This window comes from Tachysurus vachellii, chromosome 23, assembly GCF_030014155.1.
Source record: "Tachysurus vachellii isolate PV-2020 chromosome 23, HZAU_Pvac_v1, whole genome shotgun sequence".
Classification (NCBI taxonomy): Eukaryota; Metazoa; Chordata; class Actinopteri; order Siluriformes; family Bagridae; genus Tachysurus; species Tachysurus vachellii.
In genome coordinates this window covers 3,968,657-3,987,500 of record NC_083482.1, presented here as the reverse complement: position 1 = coordinate 3,987,500, position 18,844 = coordinate 3,968,657, and the positions used below count along the sequence as shown (strand labels likewise).

Here is an 18,844-nt window from a genome sequence, read left to right as displayed (position 1 = left end):
TAAACTAGTCTGTGCCTGTCAGGCAGTTCAGCAAAAATGACTGAATTTTATGAGCGTCTTTTAAGCTCCATGCAAAATCAGTGTTGGAGTAAGACAGCACAGGTTGAAGAGCAGGCTCAAGCCTCAGGTTTTCGATGGAAAGTTCATGCTGCTGTCTTACATTTTCTATACATCTTTAAGATCTTAAGACCTTCAGCTATTGTGAACTATGATAAAATAAATCACATTCTATGTCTTTTGTGTAAATTGGTTTGCATTGAGTCAATAACCACAGGAAATGACATTAAGTGACACTGAAAGTTTGTGTAGTAATATTTCTAAGAAAATAACTCAATTTGTCTCTCCTTCTCTCATGTTTACTTTTACATCACCTTTTAAATGCTAGTAAGATTTTTTTTTTTACAGATTGTCCTTGCATATGTCACACGCACAGATATTGTGGACAAAGTTCATTCTCTTCACTTGAACTGAATCTTTAAATTGATTCTGAATGTAAATCCTTCCACAGCAATTCCATTTACAACAACCTAATGGCACTTCTCCTAAAATTCCATGCCTCACACCTTGGAATGAAAAATCCCATACTGAGAAAGAAAGTGATGTATAAAGCCAGTAACGCTGCATATTTAAGGCAAACTAAGACAAAGTTGTCCCTTGTCCTCCTACAGCTCCTGTTCTTCTTCCTGATCCAAACTGCTGTAGCGCACCTGTACCGTGTCCTTCAGTATGATGTCTCCAGCACTGTTTCCATACTCTTGGAAATCAACCCCTTCAAATGCCTGATTCTCTTGGAATTCATCGTTGTGCTTGGTCTCCCCTTCTAGGATGATGTCATCCGAGCTTTTGGCACCGTCTTTCAGAAAAGCTCTTGTGCTTTCGCTGAGCGTGATGTCGTCGACGTGTTTTGCTTCGTCCTCGTTCTCCTCAGGGATAGATTGAGGCAGACTTTCGGCATCTGAGTTGCTGAAGACGTATCCGGGAAGGGTGAGGTGCGAGTGTGTACACATGCTGTGCGAGATGCAAGTGCTGCTGCTACGTCTAGACGAGCGATACACTCTGTTAGTCAGTTGGGCCGGGACCTGGGACTGAACACTACTGTTGCGGTTGACGCTCGTTAACACTGAGCGGTAACGATAATTAACCAGCACGACTGGACCCTTCCAGTCGAATGCTAATGTCCATCGCTGCCACATCTTTCGGATCTCTGTCTGGACCTGAGGAAGAGGAAAGAAGAGGTGTGCCAAATTTTACTAGTTACTTTTTGGCTGTTATTTCTTTCCTGAATGACCGAATGACCGACTATCAGCACTAATGCGGTCATGTGTTAGATATTTTAAGCCTTGCTTGCTTTGCACAGCTGCTGCTACGACTGTCTGCACAGCAGCTACAGTAATCATCCACGTAAGGGAATACTCACAGACCATGGCTTTAGGTTTTAAGACACAGCTCTCACAAACTTTGTAATCACCATGGGTGTCGCCGCTAACCCAGAATGAAGTGTACTTCAGATGCTTATCTTTGCAAACAAATTGTTTGTTCGGCATTTATTTTTAAGAATGCGTTAAGGTTAAGACTTCATTTATTTGAATAGGAAAAGATTCCAGCCAGGCTTTATGGCCTGTGTACTAAGAGTAATAGTAACTGCACTTCCTCAGTCAGTACACCTGGTTGGTGTTGATCTCGGACCCTTTGAGATTGTTGAGATAGAAAATAATATTCCAAGATGCCTGTAAATGTAGTTTTTCCAGTGTTTAATTGCGATAAAGAGCTGCAGCTACTAGCAGCAAGTGTTTGAGTGAGCCAGTGCCGCATTGCTTTGTTGGCTTCTAGGATTTCTTCACCAATTGCACCTAAAGCTACAAGTATTTTCTCATTAAGGGTCAGGAGCAACTGTGTTATAAATAAAAGAAGGTTTTGTCGCTGCAAAGGTTCAACAATGGCAGACTGTACAGTATGTGCTGGGGCTTAAACCCCTGTCCGTCTGATCGGTAACCCAGATTATTAACCACTCCCACGAACCATTAAACTTTTTCACACAACACCTGGTGCAGACAGCAGTTTTATGGACACTAGGTTTTAACTGGAGGCCTTGAGGCGTGGAGGCATTCTTGGTGTGTCTGCATGCTGTGTGTTTAGCAAATTGTGGGTTTACTTCACTCTGAAATTAAAGCAAGAGCATTTTAATATGATCGATGTCACCCTGTGATCCTCATCACTTCAATGGCTTGTTGTCAAAGTTCATCACTTGTCGCGTTGCTCATTAAAGCTCTTCTGTAGCTGTGCATTTTGCATTTTTCTGTTTCTACCCTGGAACAAATCAACAAAGGAGCTTTCTTCACTTAAATCCCAGAAGGAAAATCAATAATTGGCTGTTCCCATACTTGCTGCTGTTAGGGCAAGTCTCTGTAAATGACAGTCTGCAATTCAACAGTCGCAAATCATTCAGACATTTGTCCATGATCAAACTCCTTTGGGGAATGGCAAAACAATACCGTTCAGCATGCTGTCCTGAATGGGTTACAGAGGTTTCAAAGCAACTATATCAAATATATGAAAGGATCTACTCTATATCTGCTAAATACACACACCGCTGCAGGCCATACACACAATAGGCTGTTCGTTTGCGCTAATGACAGTCAACTGTGGTGGGAATAATAATTAGTCAGAGATTAATCAGAATTCAACACACATAGTTTTGATGGTACAAATTTAACAACAACAGTATGTGATTAATCCTGCATTAATACTTGAATGAATCATGTATTAATCACGAATTAAGACAAAGAGAATCCTTGTGTGAAATAATGACCATGTTTCACTAAAACACCATAAACTTGTATTAATCACGAATTAAGACAAAGAGAATCCTTGTGTGAAATAATGACCATGTTTCACTAAAACACCATAAACTGTTCTCAATCTATGCTCTAGCCTACGAGATCGGGCCGACTGCTAAAAGTACAGTCTCTTAAAAAGTTCTGTAATTCAGAAGCTACAAAAAAAGCTTTTATTTTCAAACACATTCATTTCACAGATAATGAAAGAAACCATCCATTATCTGGCTATTATCAAACCCTTTGTAGTCACATGATTATAATACTCTGTAGGTTAAGTGTTTTTAAAACGCTTAATATAATCCAGGCAATTACTACTGTGACACTGAAATTTGAAAAAGCCAGATGGAGTCATACTAACTGCTCCCAAAAGCTTTTAGTTTTGGTTATCACAGGGTTGCTGAGAACATTTAAAAGCACAGATTTCTGTAGCTGGTCATGTCTAAGAAAGCAACTGAAGAAACATGTTCTCTTTTCGCTGAGAAGACTGACAATGCTATTTCCTTTGCTGCAGTCTGGCATCTACCTTTCTTCAGGACATTGGCAGAGCATAATGGGGAAAAACCGTCCACAAAACACACACACACACACACACACACACACACACACACACACACACACACACACACAGTTAGAGTTAAAGGCTGTCACTCACCTCCCCGTTGCAGAAGCAGTAAATGATGGATACAAAAAATCCCTTAAATAGAACAGAAAACACTTTTAGGGATATCAGAGACTGCATTTTCCTGACTCATAACATTTACATTTACATTAACATTTACAGCATTTGGCAAGACGGCCTTATCCAGAGCGACATACAGAAGTGCTTAAGTCTCTATCATTGGATACATTACTCTGGTTACATACATAAGATACCATGAATTTAAAACTTTTTTTTATGTATTTTTTTAAAGGCAACAAACAGGGAAAGAAGTGCTAGTTGAAGTGTTTCCTGAATAAGTAGGTCTTCAACCATCGTTTGAAGATAACCAGTGACTCAGCTGTCCGGACCTCTAGGGGAAGTTCATTCCACCACCTTGGTGCCAGAACAGAGAAGAGTCTTGAAGTATAATTGCCTCTTACCAAAAGTACCAAAATCAATGACCATCTTAAGACCATCTCACCAGACTTATTTATGTGTGGTATCTTCAGTTGTTGGATTATGTGAGGGTGTTTTTACTGTACCTGAAAAGAGTTGAAGAATAGCTCAAAGTACATGCGAAGCTCCCAGCCCAGACCAGTAAAAGTGTGTGGCATCCCAACAAACACTATGTAATGCACCCCAAACACCAGCACCAACACCAGTGTTGACTTTGCCAGTTTCCTGTGCAGAGAGAGGGAGAGAGAGAGAGAGAGAGAGAGAGAGAGAGAGAGAGAGAGAGAGAGAGAGAGAGAGAGAGAGAGAGAGAGAGAGAGAGTAGCCATGTTATCCTGTTCAGTGGATCCTGTTCAGATCTGGAGTCTATCCTGGGAGTAGACCACTGGATAGGAAACCAGTCTATCTCTAAACTATTCACACCCATGGACAATTAGTGTGGCCAGTCCACCACCAGCAAGAGGTGGGAGAAAACCTGGAGGAAGTCGAGTGGAATGGCTAGAACATAAAGAAGAAACTCCACATATCGTAACCTTAGCTCAGGTCCAAACTGAGGACCTTGGAGTTGTAAGTTGGCAAAATTTTATAATATTAACAATTTAATATTAATAAATATAATGTTTCTTACAGTCTTACATTTTTGCCATTTAGCATTAAAACAGCACAAAAAGACTTTGAAGAGACCTTTGATTTAAAAGCCTTTCATTAATCTTCTGTAGTTCTTCCTGCATTGAAGTGCCCTGCATATGTTAATAGCTTTGAAATAACACACACACTCCGTCGTAACAATTAATATGTGGAAGTTCCAAATAATGCCATTAACACTTCTTTCACCATCTAATCCTCAGTATTGTAACTGAGTGCATGTACAGTATCCTTTAAAACATGTCCTTACTTCTTATTTAAAATATACACCGACAAAAAAACGTCATATTGGGACCTAAGCACAGGATGGGGACAACTTTCTGCTCTGCAATAATACACACTGCCTAGTTCAGGCCTTAGAATGGAGGATGCAGGGTTTTGAATCTTGAAGCCCTCATAGCCAGAAATGTTTGTATGGCAGTGGCGGTTCTAGGATTTTTCTGTAACAGGGGCCATTAAGGGGCCACATGTTACATTCAGGGGCCAAGTACAGGGTACATTCAAGCACACAAAATAATTTATTCAGTACGGTGCAAATACATTTTGGCAGTCATTCCTTTTTCAAACGCTCGAGTGCCACCAATTGTTTGGGGGTGGAATTGCACCTGTGATCGTTGTGAAAAATTCTCCGGTTGCCCTTCTCATCGACAATTGATGGAACGGGGGCCAATCAGGGGCCAATCAGATTTCAGCAGGGGCCAGGGCCCCTGTGGCCCCGCCTCTAGAACCACCCCTGTTGCATGGCAATCCAGTTATGCTCCAACACCCCCTAAAACACCTACCAGCCTCGTCTTAACCTCATGTATAAGGATCCACACCCTCAGGCCTCTCGCTGTTGCCTCAGTGACCCTGATTATTCCCAGTATTTCCCACCATCAACAGTCTAACAGAGCACATGCCTGAAGGGTGGTACCTGTCACTGGGAGGCTTTACATCCGAAAATATTGCACGTTGGATAATGGCTACCTCAGAACAGATGAGTGTGAAGACATTGGCGTAGACATCCGGTAAAGTCTGCAAAAACAGAGACTGCAGACTCATTTGGTCTGTCTCAAGAGGATACACAGATACTGCATAAAGTTTTAATGGCAGTGTTAAAAATGATGGACTATCACTGTAAACCATCTTCACATGGGAAGCAGAGCACATTTTAGAAACTTTGGAAAGTAACAGGTTTGTTTATTCACATTTTCACAGGAGTGATATTATCTGTAGAAAAGCTTGTACAAAACATAAGATTTTTGTAGATTCTAGGATGCTCTGGAGTTGTATTTGGGCTTTACTTCACAAATGGGGTGTTCAAGCAGAAAATTTACTTAATGTTCACTCATTTGTTGTAAAACCAAAGCATAACACATGGATTATTAAACTGTAGCTATGCAGTCAAATTGGGAATTACAAGGTCAATGAAACACTAATTACATTATGACATGAATGATTTTGTATGAGTTTGATGGCTTGCGCTTTCCAGGTTTTTCTTTCATCCAGAGAGGAATATTTCCTTTGGTATATACATTTTTGCTGTATTGTATTTTCTGTGGGGGGGCACGGTGGCTTAGTGGTTAGCATGTTCGCCTCACACCTCCAGGGTTGGGGGTTCGATTCCCGCCTCCGCCTTGTGTGTGTGGAGTTTGCATGTTCTCCCTGTGCCTCGGGGGTTTCCTCCGGGTACTCCGGTTTCCTCCCCCGGTCCAAAGACATGCATGGTAGGTTGATTGGCATCTCTGGAAAATTGTCCGTAGTGTGTGAGTGTGCGAGTGAATGAGAGAGTGTGTGTGTGTGCCCTGTGATGGGTTGGCACTCCGTCCAGGGTGTATCCTGCCTTGATACCCGATGACGCCTGAGATAGGCACAGGCTCCCCGTGACCCGAGGTAGTTCGGGTAAGCGGTAGAAAGTGAGCGAGAGTGAGTGTATTTTCTGTGTGTTGTCACCATTTGAGTTGTTAATGTTTTTCTACTGTTCTTTAAAATGGATGAATTTACTGTAATATGATTGGCAGAATTTACTGTAATATAATCGAACGTTCTTGTCTGAGGGCTAGGGTAACCTTTTTTTTTTCTTTTAATAGGACCTACCTAGGGCTAAAGTTCTTGGACATACTTCTTGGACATTAATCCAATGGCAGGTTTAAAAGCATTCCACCAGAGATGTTTAGCATGAATCTGCTGTGTCACATTAAGAGGTGCCATGGGGTTCGCGAAAAAAAGGTTCTATCTGGGACCCCTTGGAGAGCAATGAACATTTTATATTAAAACTCTTACAGAATTCACAGAATGTGTAACATGAAATCGGTGTCGTTACAGTTTACATCCTTTAGTAAGAGGGATGGGATTTAATTGGAACTCAGAAAAAATATATAAAAAATCAAGGTCCCAGAAAGGACCAAAAAAAGTGTTTTTACATTGATGCCATAGAAGCATTTTTGATTCCCCCTAAAACATGTATAAAATTTGTTAGAATATTTTCTTATATACAGTGATATTTACAAGTCTATATGGTGTGAAGATGTCTTTAGATTTCTGTAAAGACACTTTTCTTTTAGAGAACTATGGTATTTTATATATTTAACACTCAGGTTTTAGATGTTCTTTGTGCTGGCCAATGAATGACGAGTTGCAGTATTCTGTGCTGCCTCGAGGCAACACACTAGATTAGAGGAATGCTTTTGAATTCTGTAAAGAAGGTGATCTAAGGTGTCATTCACATAAAACTGGCCTGAAGTTATTTCACATAACGGTGAGCAAAGGTTCCTTTCTACATCACAATTCAGATGTGTGTGTGTGTGTGTGTGTATGTGTGTGTGTGTGTTGTGTGTCCTCACTTTCAAAGAAATGTCATTCTCACCCCTACGCTGTTTCTAAAGCAATACTTCGGGAAATAACACGAGTTACTGAAGGTCAGCTCCAATTTTATCTGAATGTCCTCAGGAAACAAGAATATATACAAATCAGAGGTCACAAAACAAGTAGATTTCAGTACATCTTGCTCATGTCTGTCCTCATTATATAATAAAACTAGGGTTTTGATGCTCTTAAACAATAGTGTATTAGGGTACATTAACAAGGCACCTACAAGTGCATTATTTTACTGCTTTAACACAGAAATTCAGTTTGATGTGTTATTGGCTTAAACAAAATTCTGTCAATAGGACTTTAATTTCTAACAGCATTTTCTAGCTTGAATGCTATTTTTTCTGCAGGTGTAAATGATAATGTAAATTTCTTTAGCTAAAAAAACTGAAGCTCAGATTTATTTTGATAGCGTAAACTGTCTTATGCTAGCAGACAATGAGCAATTTAGCAACTGAGACAACTGAAAGTACATCTTGATTCATTTTGACTATAGTAATTTAAACCCTTAATACAAAGATACTATCTTATATAGACAATATCTTATGACAATATATCTCAGAACCTCTGTCATTCCCCCCTCTCCCCATCCCTCTCTCTCTCTCTCTCGCCCTACAGGATAAGATAATCCCTACTGAGCACAGTGAAGCACGGTGGTGGTACCTTCAGGCAGGCATTTATATGCAGGGATTTCAGTACAGCGTAACAGATATTGCATCATCGGGTAGGCGTGGCCTATTTGATAATCTAACCCTAACCCTAACCGTAACCATAACCGTAGTTTTTGCTTGTTTATTTGTTTTCTAAAATAAATAAACCTGTATGACTGTTTTGTTCTTCGTAGTATGCTGGATTTTTTGAAAGAAGGCGTTTTTCCAAGAACTCCGGAAACACGCCTACTTTACGTCGTGGTAAGGAAACCCCTGGTATTTAGTGCCTGCCTGGTACCTTCATGCGGTGGGGGTAGTTTTTAGCAGTCAAATCTAAGTTTGAAAGAAAAAGAAACAGATGGATGTGCAAAGACCTTCTTAGTGAGGACCTTAGACCTTAGATTTTTCAGTCAAAAATGTTTGATTTTGTAAGCTTTTTTTTGATAAACTAACTTGTTTATTTCTTTTAAACTAATAGCAGGTGAAGACACACGTTATTACTTTCTATGATAGCTGTACTCAGGTTCCATGCCGATGAATCGAAGAGGGATTCGGTTGAATGTGCAATGACAACCAAATTTGTGCAAAATGTAAAATTGCAATTTATGAAATTGCAATCTCCATCCAAATATGGCACAGCTTGCTTGATTTTCGACACGTACTAGTTCACATGCACAGCAACTGCATGGAGCATGAACGTTAACATGCTTCCTCTGATCTACATGAACGCCTACATCCACTTACGCGACATCACAAGATAAACTGTTCTTAAAGAACCCTATTAATTTCCTTGCTCTAAATAGAAATGAGCTCACAGGTAGCCGCAATTAGCAATCGTAACACTGAGACGAAAGCGAGACGTATAGTCTCTCCGAGATAAGACAGTATGGCCAATTATGTTGTCATAAACCTGCCGGCTGTGAATCTACAGTGATGGTGGAAAGTAACCTGCGGTAGAGGATGCTGACGGGACCGGTTGCTTTAAATATACTTGAAATCTGGAAGATTCGGACCATAATTTTAAGTTTAAAAAAATTTGTATGTTTTGTGTGAAAAATAAATAAATAAATAAATAAATAACATGCAAAAAATGAGTTAATCTGATTTAAATAAGCATATCAGAAGGCAGGTGAGTCTTTGGCATGATTTTCAGAATATTAATATTATACTCTGGCACAAATCCATTCCATTTTTAACTAGGCATAATGTTATCAATTTAAAGTATAATATACACTGGAGATCCAAATCGCTAAGTGCACTCGGCATTTGTCTTCAGTTCAACACAAAGGCTTTCATTACAGGTGACCTAATCGGCAGCAAATAAAGTGAACTCTCAGTAGAATCTTAGAAATAGGATAATGAAAATTCTGAAATTGGTAGTATTTGGTACATGCCCTATAAATGCCCTATCAAATCCATTGGCAGGTCATCCAAATGTTAATATCACAAATTTGCTTGGTTTGAAACAAATATTGAATAGTCAAGATGTTAGACGTCTCCTGGTTTTATTGGGTTTTTTTTTTTAAATTAAACAGAAAATCTCAGATTGTCACTGTGGTCTCAGTCTTTTGGATACTGCTGTATATGAAGAATAAAATACCTGGGAATGTGCCGTTATAACAAAAGAAACAATGATTGTGTGGAATACTAACTCCACACTTTGTATTCTTTATACAATCTCATTTGCACCAGGGAGTGCAATCATCTCACGATCATCTCACGATCTCTCAGCTCATCAATCCAGTAAATGACCTTTATTGAAGTTTGTGCTGTCAAACAAAGTAAAGTTTTTCCCCACCTTGATTGTTTGCAAATGTGAGGAGCTTCAAAACCTTTTTTTAACAGAAGGTCAAACCATTTCTGTATGAGACCTGATGTTTTTGAAGACTGGGAAGAGATCAGTTTTTTATTTTTTTTATTTAATATTCTTCAAGGGAAATATGGCGGCATGGCAGTAACACCTAGCAACTACTCTGAATCTAATATGGTGCTATTTACAGTACATTCTTAGCATGAGTGTTCATAGTACATGGACACCAGAGACGGCAGTGTTCATGCATATGACCGCCATAAGAACAGCAAGGACCAAACTGTCCCAAGCCATCAGATGATCAAAGTGCTCACATGCCCAGACAATCTACAGCCACTTCCAGTTTGTGTTTGCTTTGCAAGACCCAGTTACCTTCACTGGACCACCTCCAGTTTGCATATAGTCCAAACCACTCCACAGACTATGCCATTGCCACAACCATTCATTTAGCCCTCATCCCACCTGGACAATAAATATATTTTTTTTTTTTTGGACCTTCACTGAGATGAGGTTGATTCAGTGAATCCTGAGGCATCTAGAGATCTACCAGCTCCAGTCAGACTCTGCGATACTAAAATTAGATGTGAACTCCATGTGATCTTTTGCATCTATACAACATTTATCAGACTGTACTGTATATTTATAATCACACCCTCCAGTGTCACCCATATGAGGATGAGGTTCCCCTTTGAGTCTGGTTCCTTTCAAGGTTTCTTCCTTTACCATCTAAGGGAGTTTTTCCTTGCCACTGCTGCCTGAGTCACCTCAGACTTGCTCAATGGGGATAAATAAATACACATTGTGAACTAAATATATCTAATATTAATCTTGAATTTTGTATTCTATTAATCTTTATATTATTCTTTATATTAACCTTTTGTTCTATGTTTATGTTCTGTAAAGCTGCTTTGAGACAATGTCAATTGTATAAACAAATAAACAATACAAACAAATTTGAATTGAATTGAATTGAATCCCTGTAGATATCTTGGAGCGAGTTTTAGGCAACATTCAAACAAATTGAGTATGAATGCTGTTCATAGACCTCAATTCAGCATTCAACACGAGCATCCCTCAGTACCTGATCACCACCACATTGAGCAGTGGAACCCCTCAGGGCTGTGTGCTCAGCCAACTGCTGTTCACTTTGCTGACTCCTGACTGTGTAGCAATGCCTAGCTCTAACCATATCATCAAGTTGTTGAACGTAGTGGGCCTCATCAGCAAGAATGACGAGTCAGCATACAGAGAGGAGATGAAAGCTAACTGCCTGGTGTAGAGCCAACAACCTGAATGTTGATAAAACTAAAGAGATGGTTGTTGACTTCAGGAGAGAACAGAGTGACCACTCTTTGCTGAACATCGATGGATTATCTGCAGAGATCATCAAGAGCACCAAATTTCTGTGTTTATCTGGCCACTTGGTCACTCAACCTTAGCCCCAGCAGTGTATGTACTTCTTACTAAGGCTGAGGAAGCCCATCTCCCTTCCCCATCCTGACTACATTTTACAGAGGTTTGGGAATTGCATCATCTTGGATTGCAAGACCCTGCAGCAGATAGTGAGGACAGCTGAGAAGATTATTGGAGTCTCCCTTCCTCTATCATGGACATTTACAACACATGCCTCATCTGCAAAGCCAACAGCATTGTGGATGACCCCACAGACCCCTCGCACACACACAACTCTTCTCCCTACATATATGCTATATATGGATGAAATGACAATAAACATTGTGCCCAATATAGCCTCAGATTCCTGTTCTTGACTGATAGGTGTGAAACCTGACGTGGTCTCCTGCTGTTGTAACTCAATCACTCTTTATAACCATGGTGAGCAAAAAAGCATTTCAGCATGCACAAAACATTAAACCTTGAAGTGGATGAGTTCCTGCCAGTTCAGACCAGTCTGGTAATTCTCCTTTATCTTTCTCAACAGCGATGTGTTTCTGCACTCCTAGCAGAACAACAGTTTCTGAAATACTCAAGCCAGCCTATCTGGCACCAACAGACTTTTTCCTCATTCTGTTGTTTGATGTGATCGTGTTTTGATCCTCTTCACCTCTATTTGCTGCACTGATTCAATACAAATCAACACTTTTTTTTTTCCAAGGCTGAATCATTTCTATCCTGACCACACTCCAGATATCAACCCAATTGAATCAAAACCAGATGAAAAAGCTAAATTGTCTGAATTAACTCGGTGCGTTAGAGAGATAAAAGATTGGATGAGCTGTAATCTTCTGTTGTTAAACTCTGATAAGACAGAAATACTACTTATTGGTCCAAAAACCAGTACACAGAAGCTAAATTCAACTTCCATTTAGAGGGATATACTGTAACTAGTAGCTCGACAGTGAAAGACCTGGGTGTTATATTAGACAGCAACTTGTCTTTTGAAAATCACATCGCCCATACTACAAAAACAGCCTTCTTTCACCTTAGAAATATTGACAAGCTGAGAAACATCCTGTCTGTCTCTGATTCTGAGAAGCTAGTTCATGCTTTCATGACCTCTAGACTGGACTATTGTAATGCGTTACTAGGTGGTTTTCCTGCATCTTTAATAAATAGGCTACAGTTAGTCCAAAATGCAGCTGCCGGAGGTCTTACGAGGACAAGAAAGTATGATCATATAATCCCAATTTTATCATCTCTACACTGGCTACCTGTTAAGTTCAGAATTGATTACAAACTGCTGCTACTTACGTACAAGGCTCTTAATGGTTTAGCTCCCATGTATCTAACTAGTCTTCTAACACGTTACAATCCTTCACGCTCTCTGAGATCACAAAACTTCTGGTAGTTCCCAGAATATCTAAGTCTACTAAAGGTGGTAGAGTGTTTTCTTATTTAGCTCCCAAACTCTGGAATAGTCTTCCTGATAGTGTTCGGGGCTCAGACACACTTTCCCAGTTTAAATGCAGATTAAAAACTTATTTCTTTAGTCAGGCGTACACATAATACATCCCATAATATTGTGCACTATTACATCAGACTTGCATATTTTTATGAACAGCAGATATGTTAATCCCTCTCCATTGCTTCTCTTTCTACCCATCCCGAGGCATCCAGAAATTGTACCAGCTCCAATCGTCTTCCGTGTGATGAAGATTTTAGACCTCCACTGAGACGATGCCGTCTCTGTGAGAATCCTGAGGCATCTACAGATCTACCAGCTCCAGTTAAACTCTGTGATACTAAAGAGGAGATGTGAACTCTGTGTGATTTTTGCATCTATACAACATTTGTTTGACTGTATATTTATAATCACACCCTCCAGTGTCACCCATATGAGGATGAGGTTCCCCTTTGAGTCTGGTTCCTCTCAAGGTTTCTTCCTTTACCATCTAAGGGAGTTTTTTCTTGCCACTGCTGCCTGAGTCACCTCAGACTTGCTCAGTGGGGATAAATACATAAACATTGTGAACTAAATATATATCTAATAATAATCTTGAATTTTGCATTCTGTTAATCTTTATATTATTCTTTATATTATTGTTCTATGTTTATGTTCTGTAAAGCTGCTTTGAGACAATGTCAACTGTAAAAAGCGCTATACAAATAAATTTGAATTGAATTGAATTGAATTGAATTGAATCCCTGTAGATATATTGGAGCAAGTTTTAGGCAACATTCTCTTCCACCATCATCAAGCTACCGACTGAGGGAATAATTTGGATGTCTTTTTTTCATTTACCTGTATTGCTTGCGAGTGTCGTATCTGCCGCCGTTCGTCTCTCGGATCTTGGTGGCCAGGACTCGCACGATATTCACAAACAGAATAAAATTGAGCTGTAAGAAAAACACACTGACCATTTTTAGGAGCTATGCAATTTATTTGACAGGTGTGTTACTTTCCTTATACCCACAGTCCACAAAAAAATTCCAGGAAAATAACTAGCTGTCAGAACATCTGAGCCATTAATTCTACACTATTATCAGACAATTATCAGGCCTATTTCTATGCAGCTTCATGACGCTGGATGTACAGTATAGTTCATGGACATATTCCTGTAATGTTACCAGATATTCTGTTTGTTTGTTCACCATTCTACACCATTTATTAGGTTTTTATGTCTGGCTTTCAACATTAGCTGTGGGAATGGCTCACAGCAACCAGATTGGATTAAATTGAACAAAAAGCCAGGTTTCTGGACCAACATCCTCACGTCCATTATTAAAAAAAACGCCTGTCCAAATTTCTGTCTTGAGAGACTTTTATTACGAACACAAAGCTAAGATTTTCACTTAAGCATGGTAAAAAATTGGAGTCTACCCTGCTTCGGTAATTAGTTAATTATCAAGATATTAAAGATTGTGCGTGTGTGTGTGGGTGTGTGTGTGTGAGAATGAAACCATTTTAATTTCTTTTTGCTGTTGTTGCAATTCTGAAAATCACAACTAAGCACTTCCAAAGTCCTTAAATGCATTATTGAGTTCTTATGCTGTGGTTCTTATACATTTAGTTGAATAGGTTTTCATCCAACCCTCAATAGCTTATTAACAATATGGCTATAAATAACGGCTCTAATAAGGTCTATGGACAGAAGGTTCCTGAATCAGTAATAAGCTTTATGGCTCTAATCAGTGCTTATAGGTCAATTCATTCTTTACTTACTCCAATTGCTGTCAGAATAGGGACCTGATAAATCCACTTAATATTGCCTGCGCTCAGTTCCCAGCACCTGGCAGAAGAAAATAGAGTAAACAATATAAGGAAAAAGTTTCCATCCAAAATAAAGAGGCTAATTTGCTGCTGATAATAATTTCACTGGATTGTGGGAGAGCTCTGTGTGTATGTTTTTTTTTTGCAAGGTCTTAGGGTTCATGTCCGTACTGGCAGTCAGAGGGTTAGAGATAATTAGTCCTCACCGTGCGTCTGCTAAAACAGCCCTGACGACGGCCCAAGCCGAGACGAAGAGAGCGGGAACACCTATAGAAACACATACAAAGCATCATTATCAGTCACACATGTACACACTTAACATAAGCCGAATACTAGTTAATACTACTTCCTGTAATGTTTATTCGCTGCATAAGCACGCTTCTCACTTGTTACTCACCCAAGTTCTGAGCTGGGTTTACTGTATTATACTGTTAGTTAGTCTGTTTAGTTATCTTTCAGTTCATTCGTACTACTTGTATTGCAGAAGTACTTAGCAAATTTTTTTTTCACTGAAATTTTGACTGAAAGCGATCATGTTTTCAGCTAAAAGAGAAAAAAGCTCTATAGAAAAAGTATTAAATTAACTATTTGAGCAGCAGGTTAACAGCAATATATATATATATATTTATTTATATTTATTTTTTTTTTTTTTTAGACAGGTCTTTTTTCCAGAACCGCTCATTATTTCTGTTTAGGGTTGCCATGTCAACCAAAACTGCAAATCTGTACTTTTGTACCTGTCCCAGTAAAATGCAAGTCAACTTTAAATGCTATGGTAAATGAGGGTTATGAATAGGTTCAGAAAACAAACACATTTTATAGCTGTTAGTATTAAGCCAATTAATTTGAGCTTTGAGGTAAAATAAAAAAAAATTAAATAAATAAATATATATTTTAAAAACAAGGAAAATGTAGTTTGATTATTTTATTATTATAATATATATATATATATATATATATATATATATATATATATATATATATATATATATATATATATATACGTATATATATATATATATATATATATATATATATATATATATATATATATATTTATTTACAGCAAAACAGCTGCTAGATTAGCCTTAAACCAGGCTGGAGAAGATCTTTCTGGATCCAGAATAAAGTAGACTCTGGTGTCAAGGCTACAAACAAAGGCATAAACATTTGGCGAGGAAAAAAAGCCTTCATGCCTTAACTGAAGAAAATCAGCCTATCAGGTCTAGAAACCGGGCTAAACGAGCAAATTACAGAACATGCCAGAGAATTTTAGCGGACATGATATAAGTGCGAGTGTCAGAGCTTTAATCTTCTACAGATGATTCAGAGATGCTGGAAATTGAGGCCAAACACAGTCCATTCAAGCAGGAGAGAAACACTCACAGGCTAGATCCCAAACCGTAAGGCAAGTATGAGCTCACTGACATGCACCTGCACACATAGGCATCATGTATAAGGAATTAATAAAAGTAAAGTTGAGTCACCTAAAAAAAAAAGAAATCTGTGGCTTCACTGTCGCACATTTCCTATTTTTTGTCTACTCATACAAAATATCTACATCATAAAAAAATCATATCATCATAAGAAAAATCTCTATTTTAATATAAAAGCTAAAAAAAAGCAAACGCTCCACATAATTGAAATAGAAAAAAATTTAATTGAATTGTTGAATGTTTGAATGTTGAACTCTGAACCACAGGGTTCTACACAGAAGCCCAAAGAACCTTTTTTTGTTGTTTGTTTGTTTAATAAAAGTAGCAGTGTTGTGTGTGTTTTTTATGTAACCATTTTGTGGATTGTGTAATGTATTACAATGTATGGAATGATCTATTCACTGCTTTGTAATTTTAATAATCCTTGATATATTGGAGGGGGGCACGTTGGCTTAGTGGTTAGCACGTTCGCCTCACACCTCCAGGGTTGGGGGTTCGATTCCCACCTCCACCTTGTGTGTGTGGAGTTTGCATGTTCTCCCCGTGCCTCGGGGGTTTCCTCTGGGTACTCCAGTTTCCTCCCCCGGTCCAAAGACATGCATGGTAGGTTGATTGGCATCTCTGGAAAATTATCCGTAGTGTGTGATTGCGTGAGTGAATGAGAGTGTGTGTGTGCCCTGCGATGGGTTGGCACTCCGTCCAGGGTGTATCCTGCCTTGATGCCCGATGACGCCTGAGATAGGCACAGGCTCCCTGTTACCCGAGGTAGTTCGGATAAGCGGTAGAAAATGAGAAAATGAGTGAATGAGTAATTGAGTGATATATTGGAATGTTCAGCTCAAAATTTATTCTAATCTTTCAACTCATACATGTTACACAACAATCGATCCGAGGTGGCATTGTTACTGGTTCCACAACTACGCAACCATTCAGATGGTTCGCATACTGGCACTCGGTAGCGATGCTAAAAAAATCCATTCCTTTGAATGTTGCCCTTCAAAGCTGTCAGAGGTGCTGCTGCACATCAAACAGAAACGAGGGATAAATGAGAAATCTTAAGGGGCTGTCAACAATCAGAGCAATCAGGCAAGATGTAGGAGTGAAAGCACAGGAACAGGACAAAATGAGATGTTCTGGACAGGATTAATGACATGCATAACATGTAGCAAGGAGAATAATTTTAAAACGTGTGGGTTAATGATAATAGTGACTGAAAAGATGAGAGGAAAAAGAGAAAAGGCATAGAAGGGTGGATGGGATGGATAAGGTTGGGGGAAAACATGCACAAAGCCCACAGACTGAGTTGGGAAATTACTTTTGAACTGATATCTTTAACATGTATTGTGTGCATGTGAGGAGAGAAGAAATAAAAATCGAGTTTGAGAATAAAATGAAAGAAAATGATAGAGTAGACGTGTGAAAGGGCCTCAAACTTAATTCCTGACTTCACAATATCCTCGCTTGTGAATATGTTCAGTGTGTTCTAGGCATAGTCACATCCTGCATAGAATACCCTTAAGAAGTCTTACAGAAAAAACACAAATTGCTGAACACTAACTTTACAAATTTGTTTAGTAATAGTAATTACTTTTAAGAAATGAAAGCGAGAAAAAAAAACAGATGGATTGATGGGACATTCACGCTAAGATAAACCCCAGGCAGAGGAACAATTCACACTTGTAATTTAGATGTGCTAATTTAGTGCTTGCTGTATGAGACTACTGAGCAATTTTAGATAAAACTGCATGCAAGTTTGTGCCATAGCAAGGGGGAAAAAGGTGACACCGAAAAGCAGATGTTGGATATCAGTAACAAGTGGTCACATGCTGTTTTTATTCAGTTGTGGTTGTTGACCATGCTGAAACATGCTCATAAGAAATTTAAGCCAGAGTTTAGTGACGTGACGTACAGCTGAGTACGGTGACCCATACTCAGAATTTGTTCTCTGCATTCAACCCAACCAAAGTGCACACACACAGCAGTGAACAAACATACACACCATGAACACACACCCAGAGCAGTGGGCAGCCATTTATGCTGCGGCACCCGGGGAGCAGTTGGGGGGTTCAGTGCCTTGCTCAGTCGTGGCCGGCCCGAGACTTGAACCCACAACCTTAGTGTTAGAAGTCAAACTCTCTAACCATTAAGCCACGACTTCCCCCTTGGCCACGACTTCCCCCTTTCCCTTCCCCCTTGCTGTACTTTAGGAAAGTACAGCATGAAACATCAGGTTGTAAAAAGCCAGGGTTGCTTGTTAACCCAGGGTAAAATACGATCAGTGTGAGAAGTCAAATAAAATAACCCAGGGGTCCATTTACCTGGAGTTTAGATGACCCCAGGGGTAACTATTTCAAGTGTGAAAAAAAACCCTCTACACACTCACCCCATCCTATAAGTGTGAAGCCCCAGAGGTACTTGGAGTCAGAAAAGAAGGCCATGAAAATAAGGCTGTGTAAGTAAAGTCCCTCCACCAGGATCCAGTAGTAGTTTGTAGCCAGAAAGTAGATAAACAGCAGAACAGTGATCTTACAACCGACCTGCAAAAAGACACCAATTTAGAGTCCCAGCAGAAACAAACACTCAGAGGAACGAATCACAATTCAGTATTTATTTCATAGATAGTTCATTCACAGCAGCAACATATACAGTAGACTTACATACTGAGTCTTGTCCAGAGGGCTAATAGAAACCACATTGATGTTGTCCATGAGGACTGCGTCATACTGCTGCATGCCGCCGTTGGAATCCACCACCAGGTCCTTCACAAAAATGCTGACGGCACGCAGCATGAAGGACACAAACAGGTGCATGTGAATATAATTTCTGGTGCAGTGAAGACGTCTGCAAAGAGAAT

The 18,844-nt window shown here is 39.3% G+C and overlaps 1 protein-coding gene across 1 annotated transcript in view; it reads right to left on the bottom strand.

Annotated features, from left to right (window-relative positions):
* Positions 1-409: 409 nt before the first annotated feature.
* pth2rb (parathyroid hormone 2 receptor b) overlaps positions 410-18,844 on the bottom strand; it is a 33,806-nt gene continuing 15,371 nt past the window's right edge. Inside the window, exons 6-13 of the mRNA XM_060859366.1 lie at positions 18,648-18,831; positions 18,374-18,527; positions 14,761-14,821; positions 14,507-14,573; positions 13,586-13,680; positions 4,020-4,158; positions 3,490-3,531; positions 410-1,214 (exon numbers count right to left, since the gene is read on the bottom strand). Coding sequence (XP_060715349.1) covers positions 663-1,214; positions 3,490-3,531; positions 4,020-4,158; positions 13,586-13,680; positions 14,507-14,573; positions 14,761-14,821; positions 18,374-18,527; positions 18,648-18,831 — 1,294 coding nt within the window. The 3' untranslated portion in view covers positions 410-662. The remainder of the gene's footprint in view (positions 1,215-3,489; positions 3,532-4,019; positions 4,159-13,585; positions 13,681-14,506; positions 14,574-14,760; positions 14,822-18,373; positions 18,528-18,647; positions 18,832-18,844) is intronic.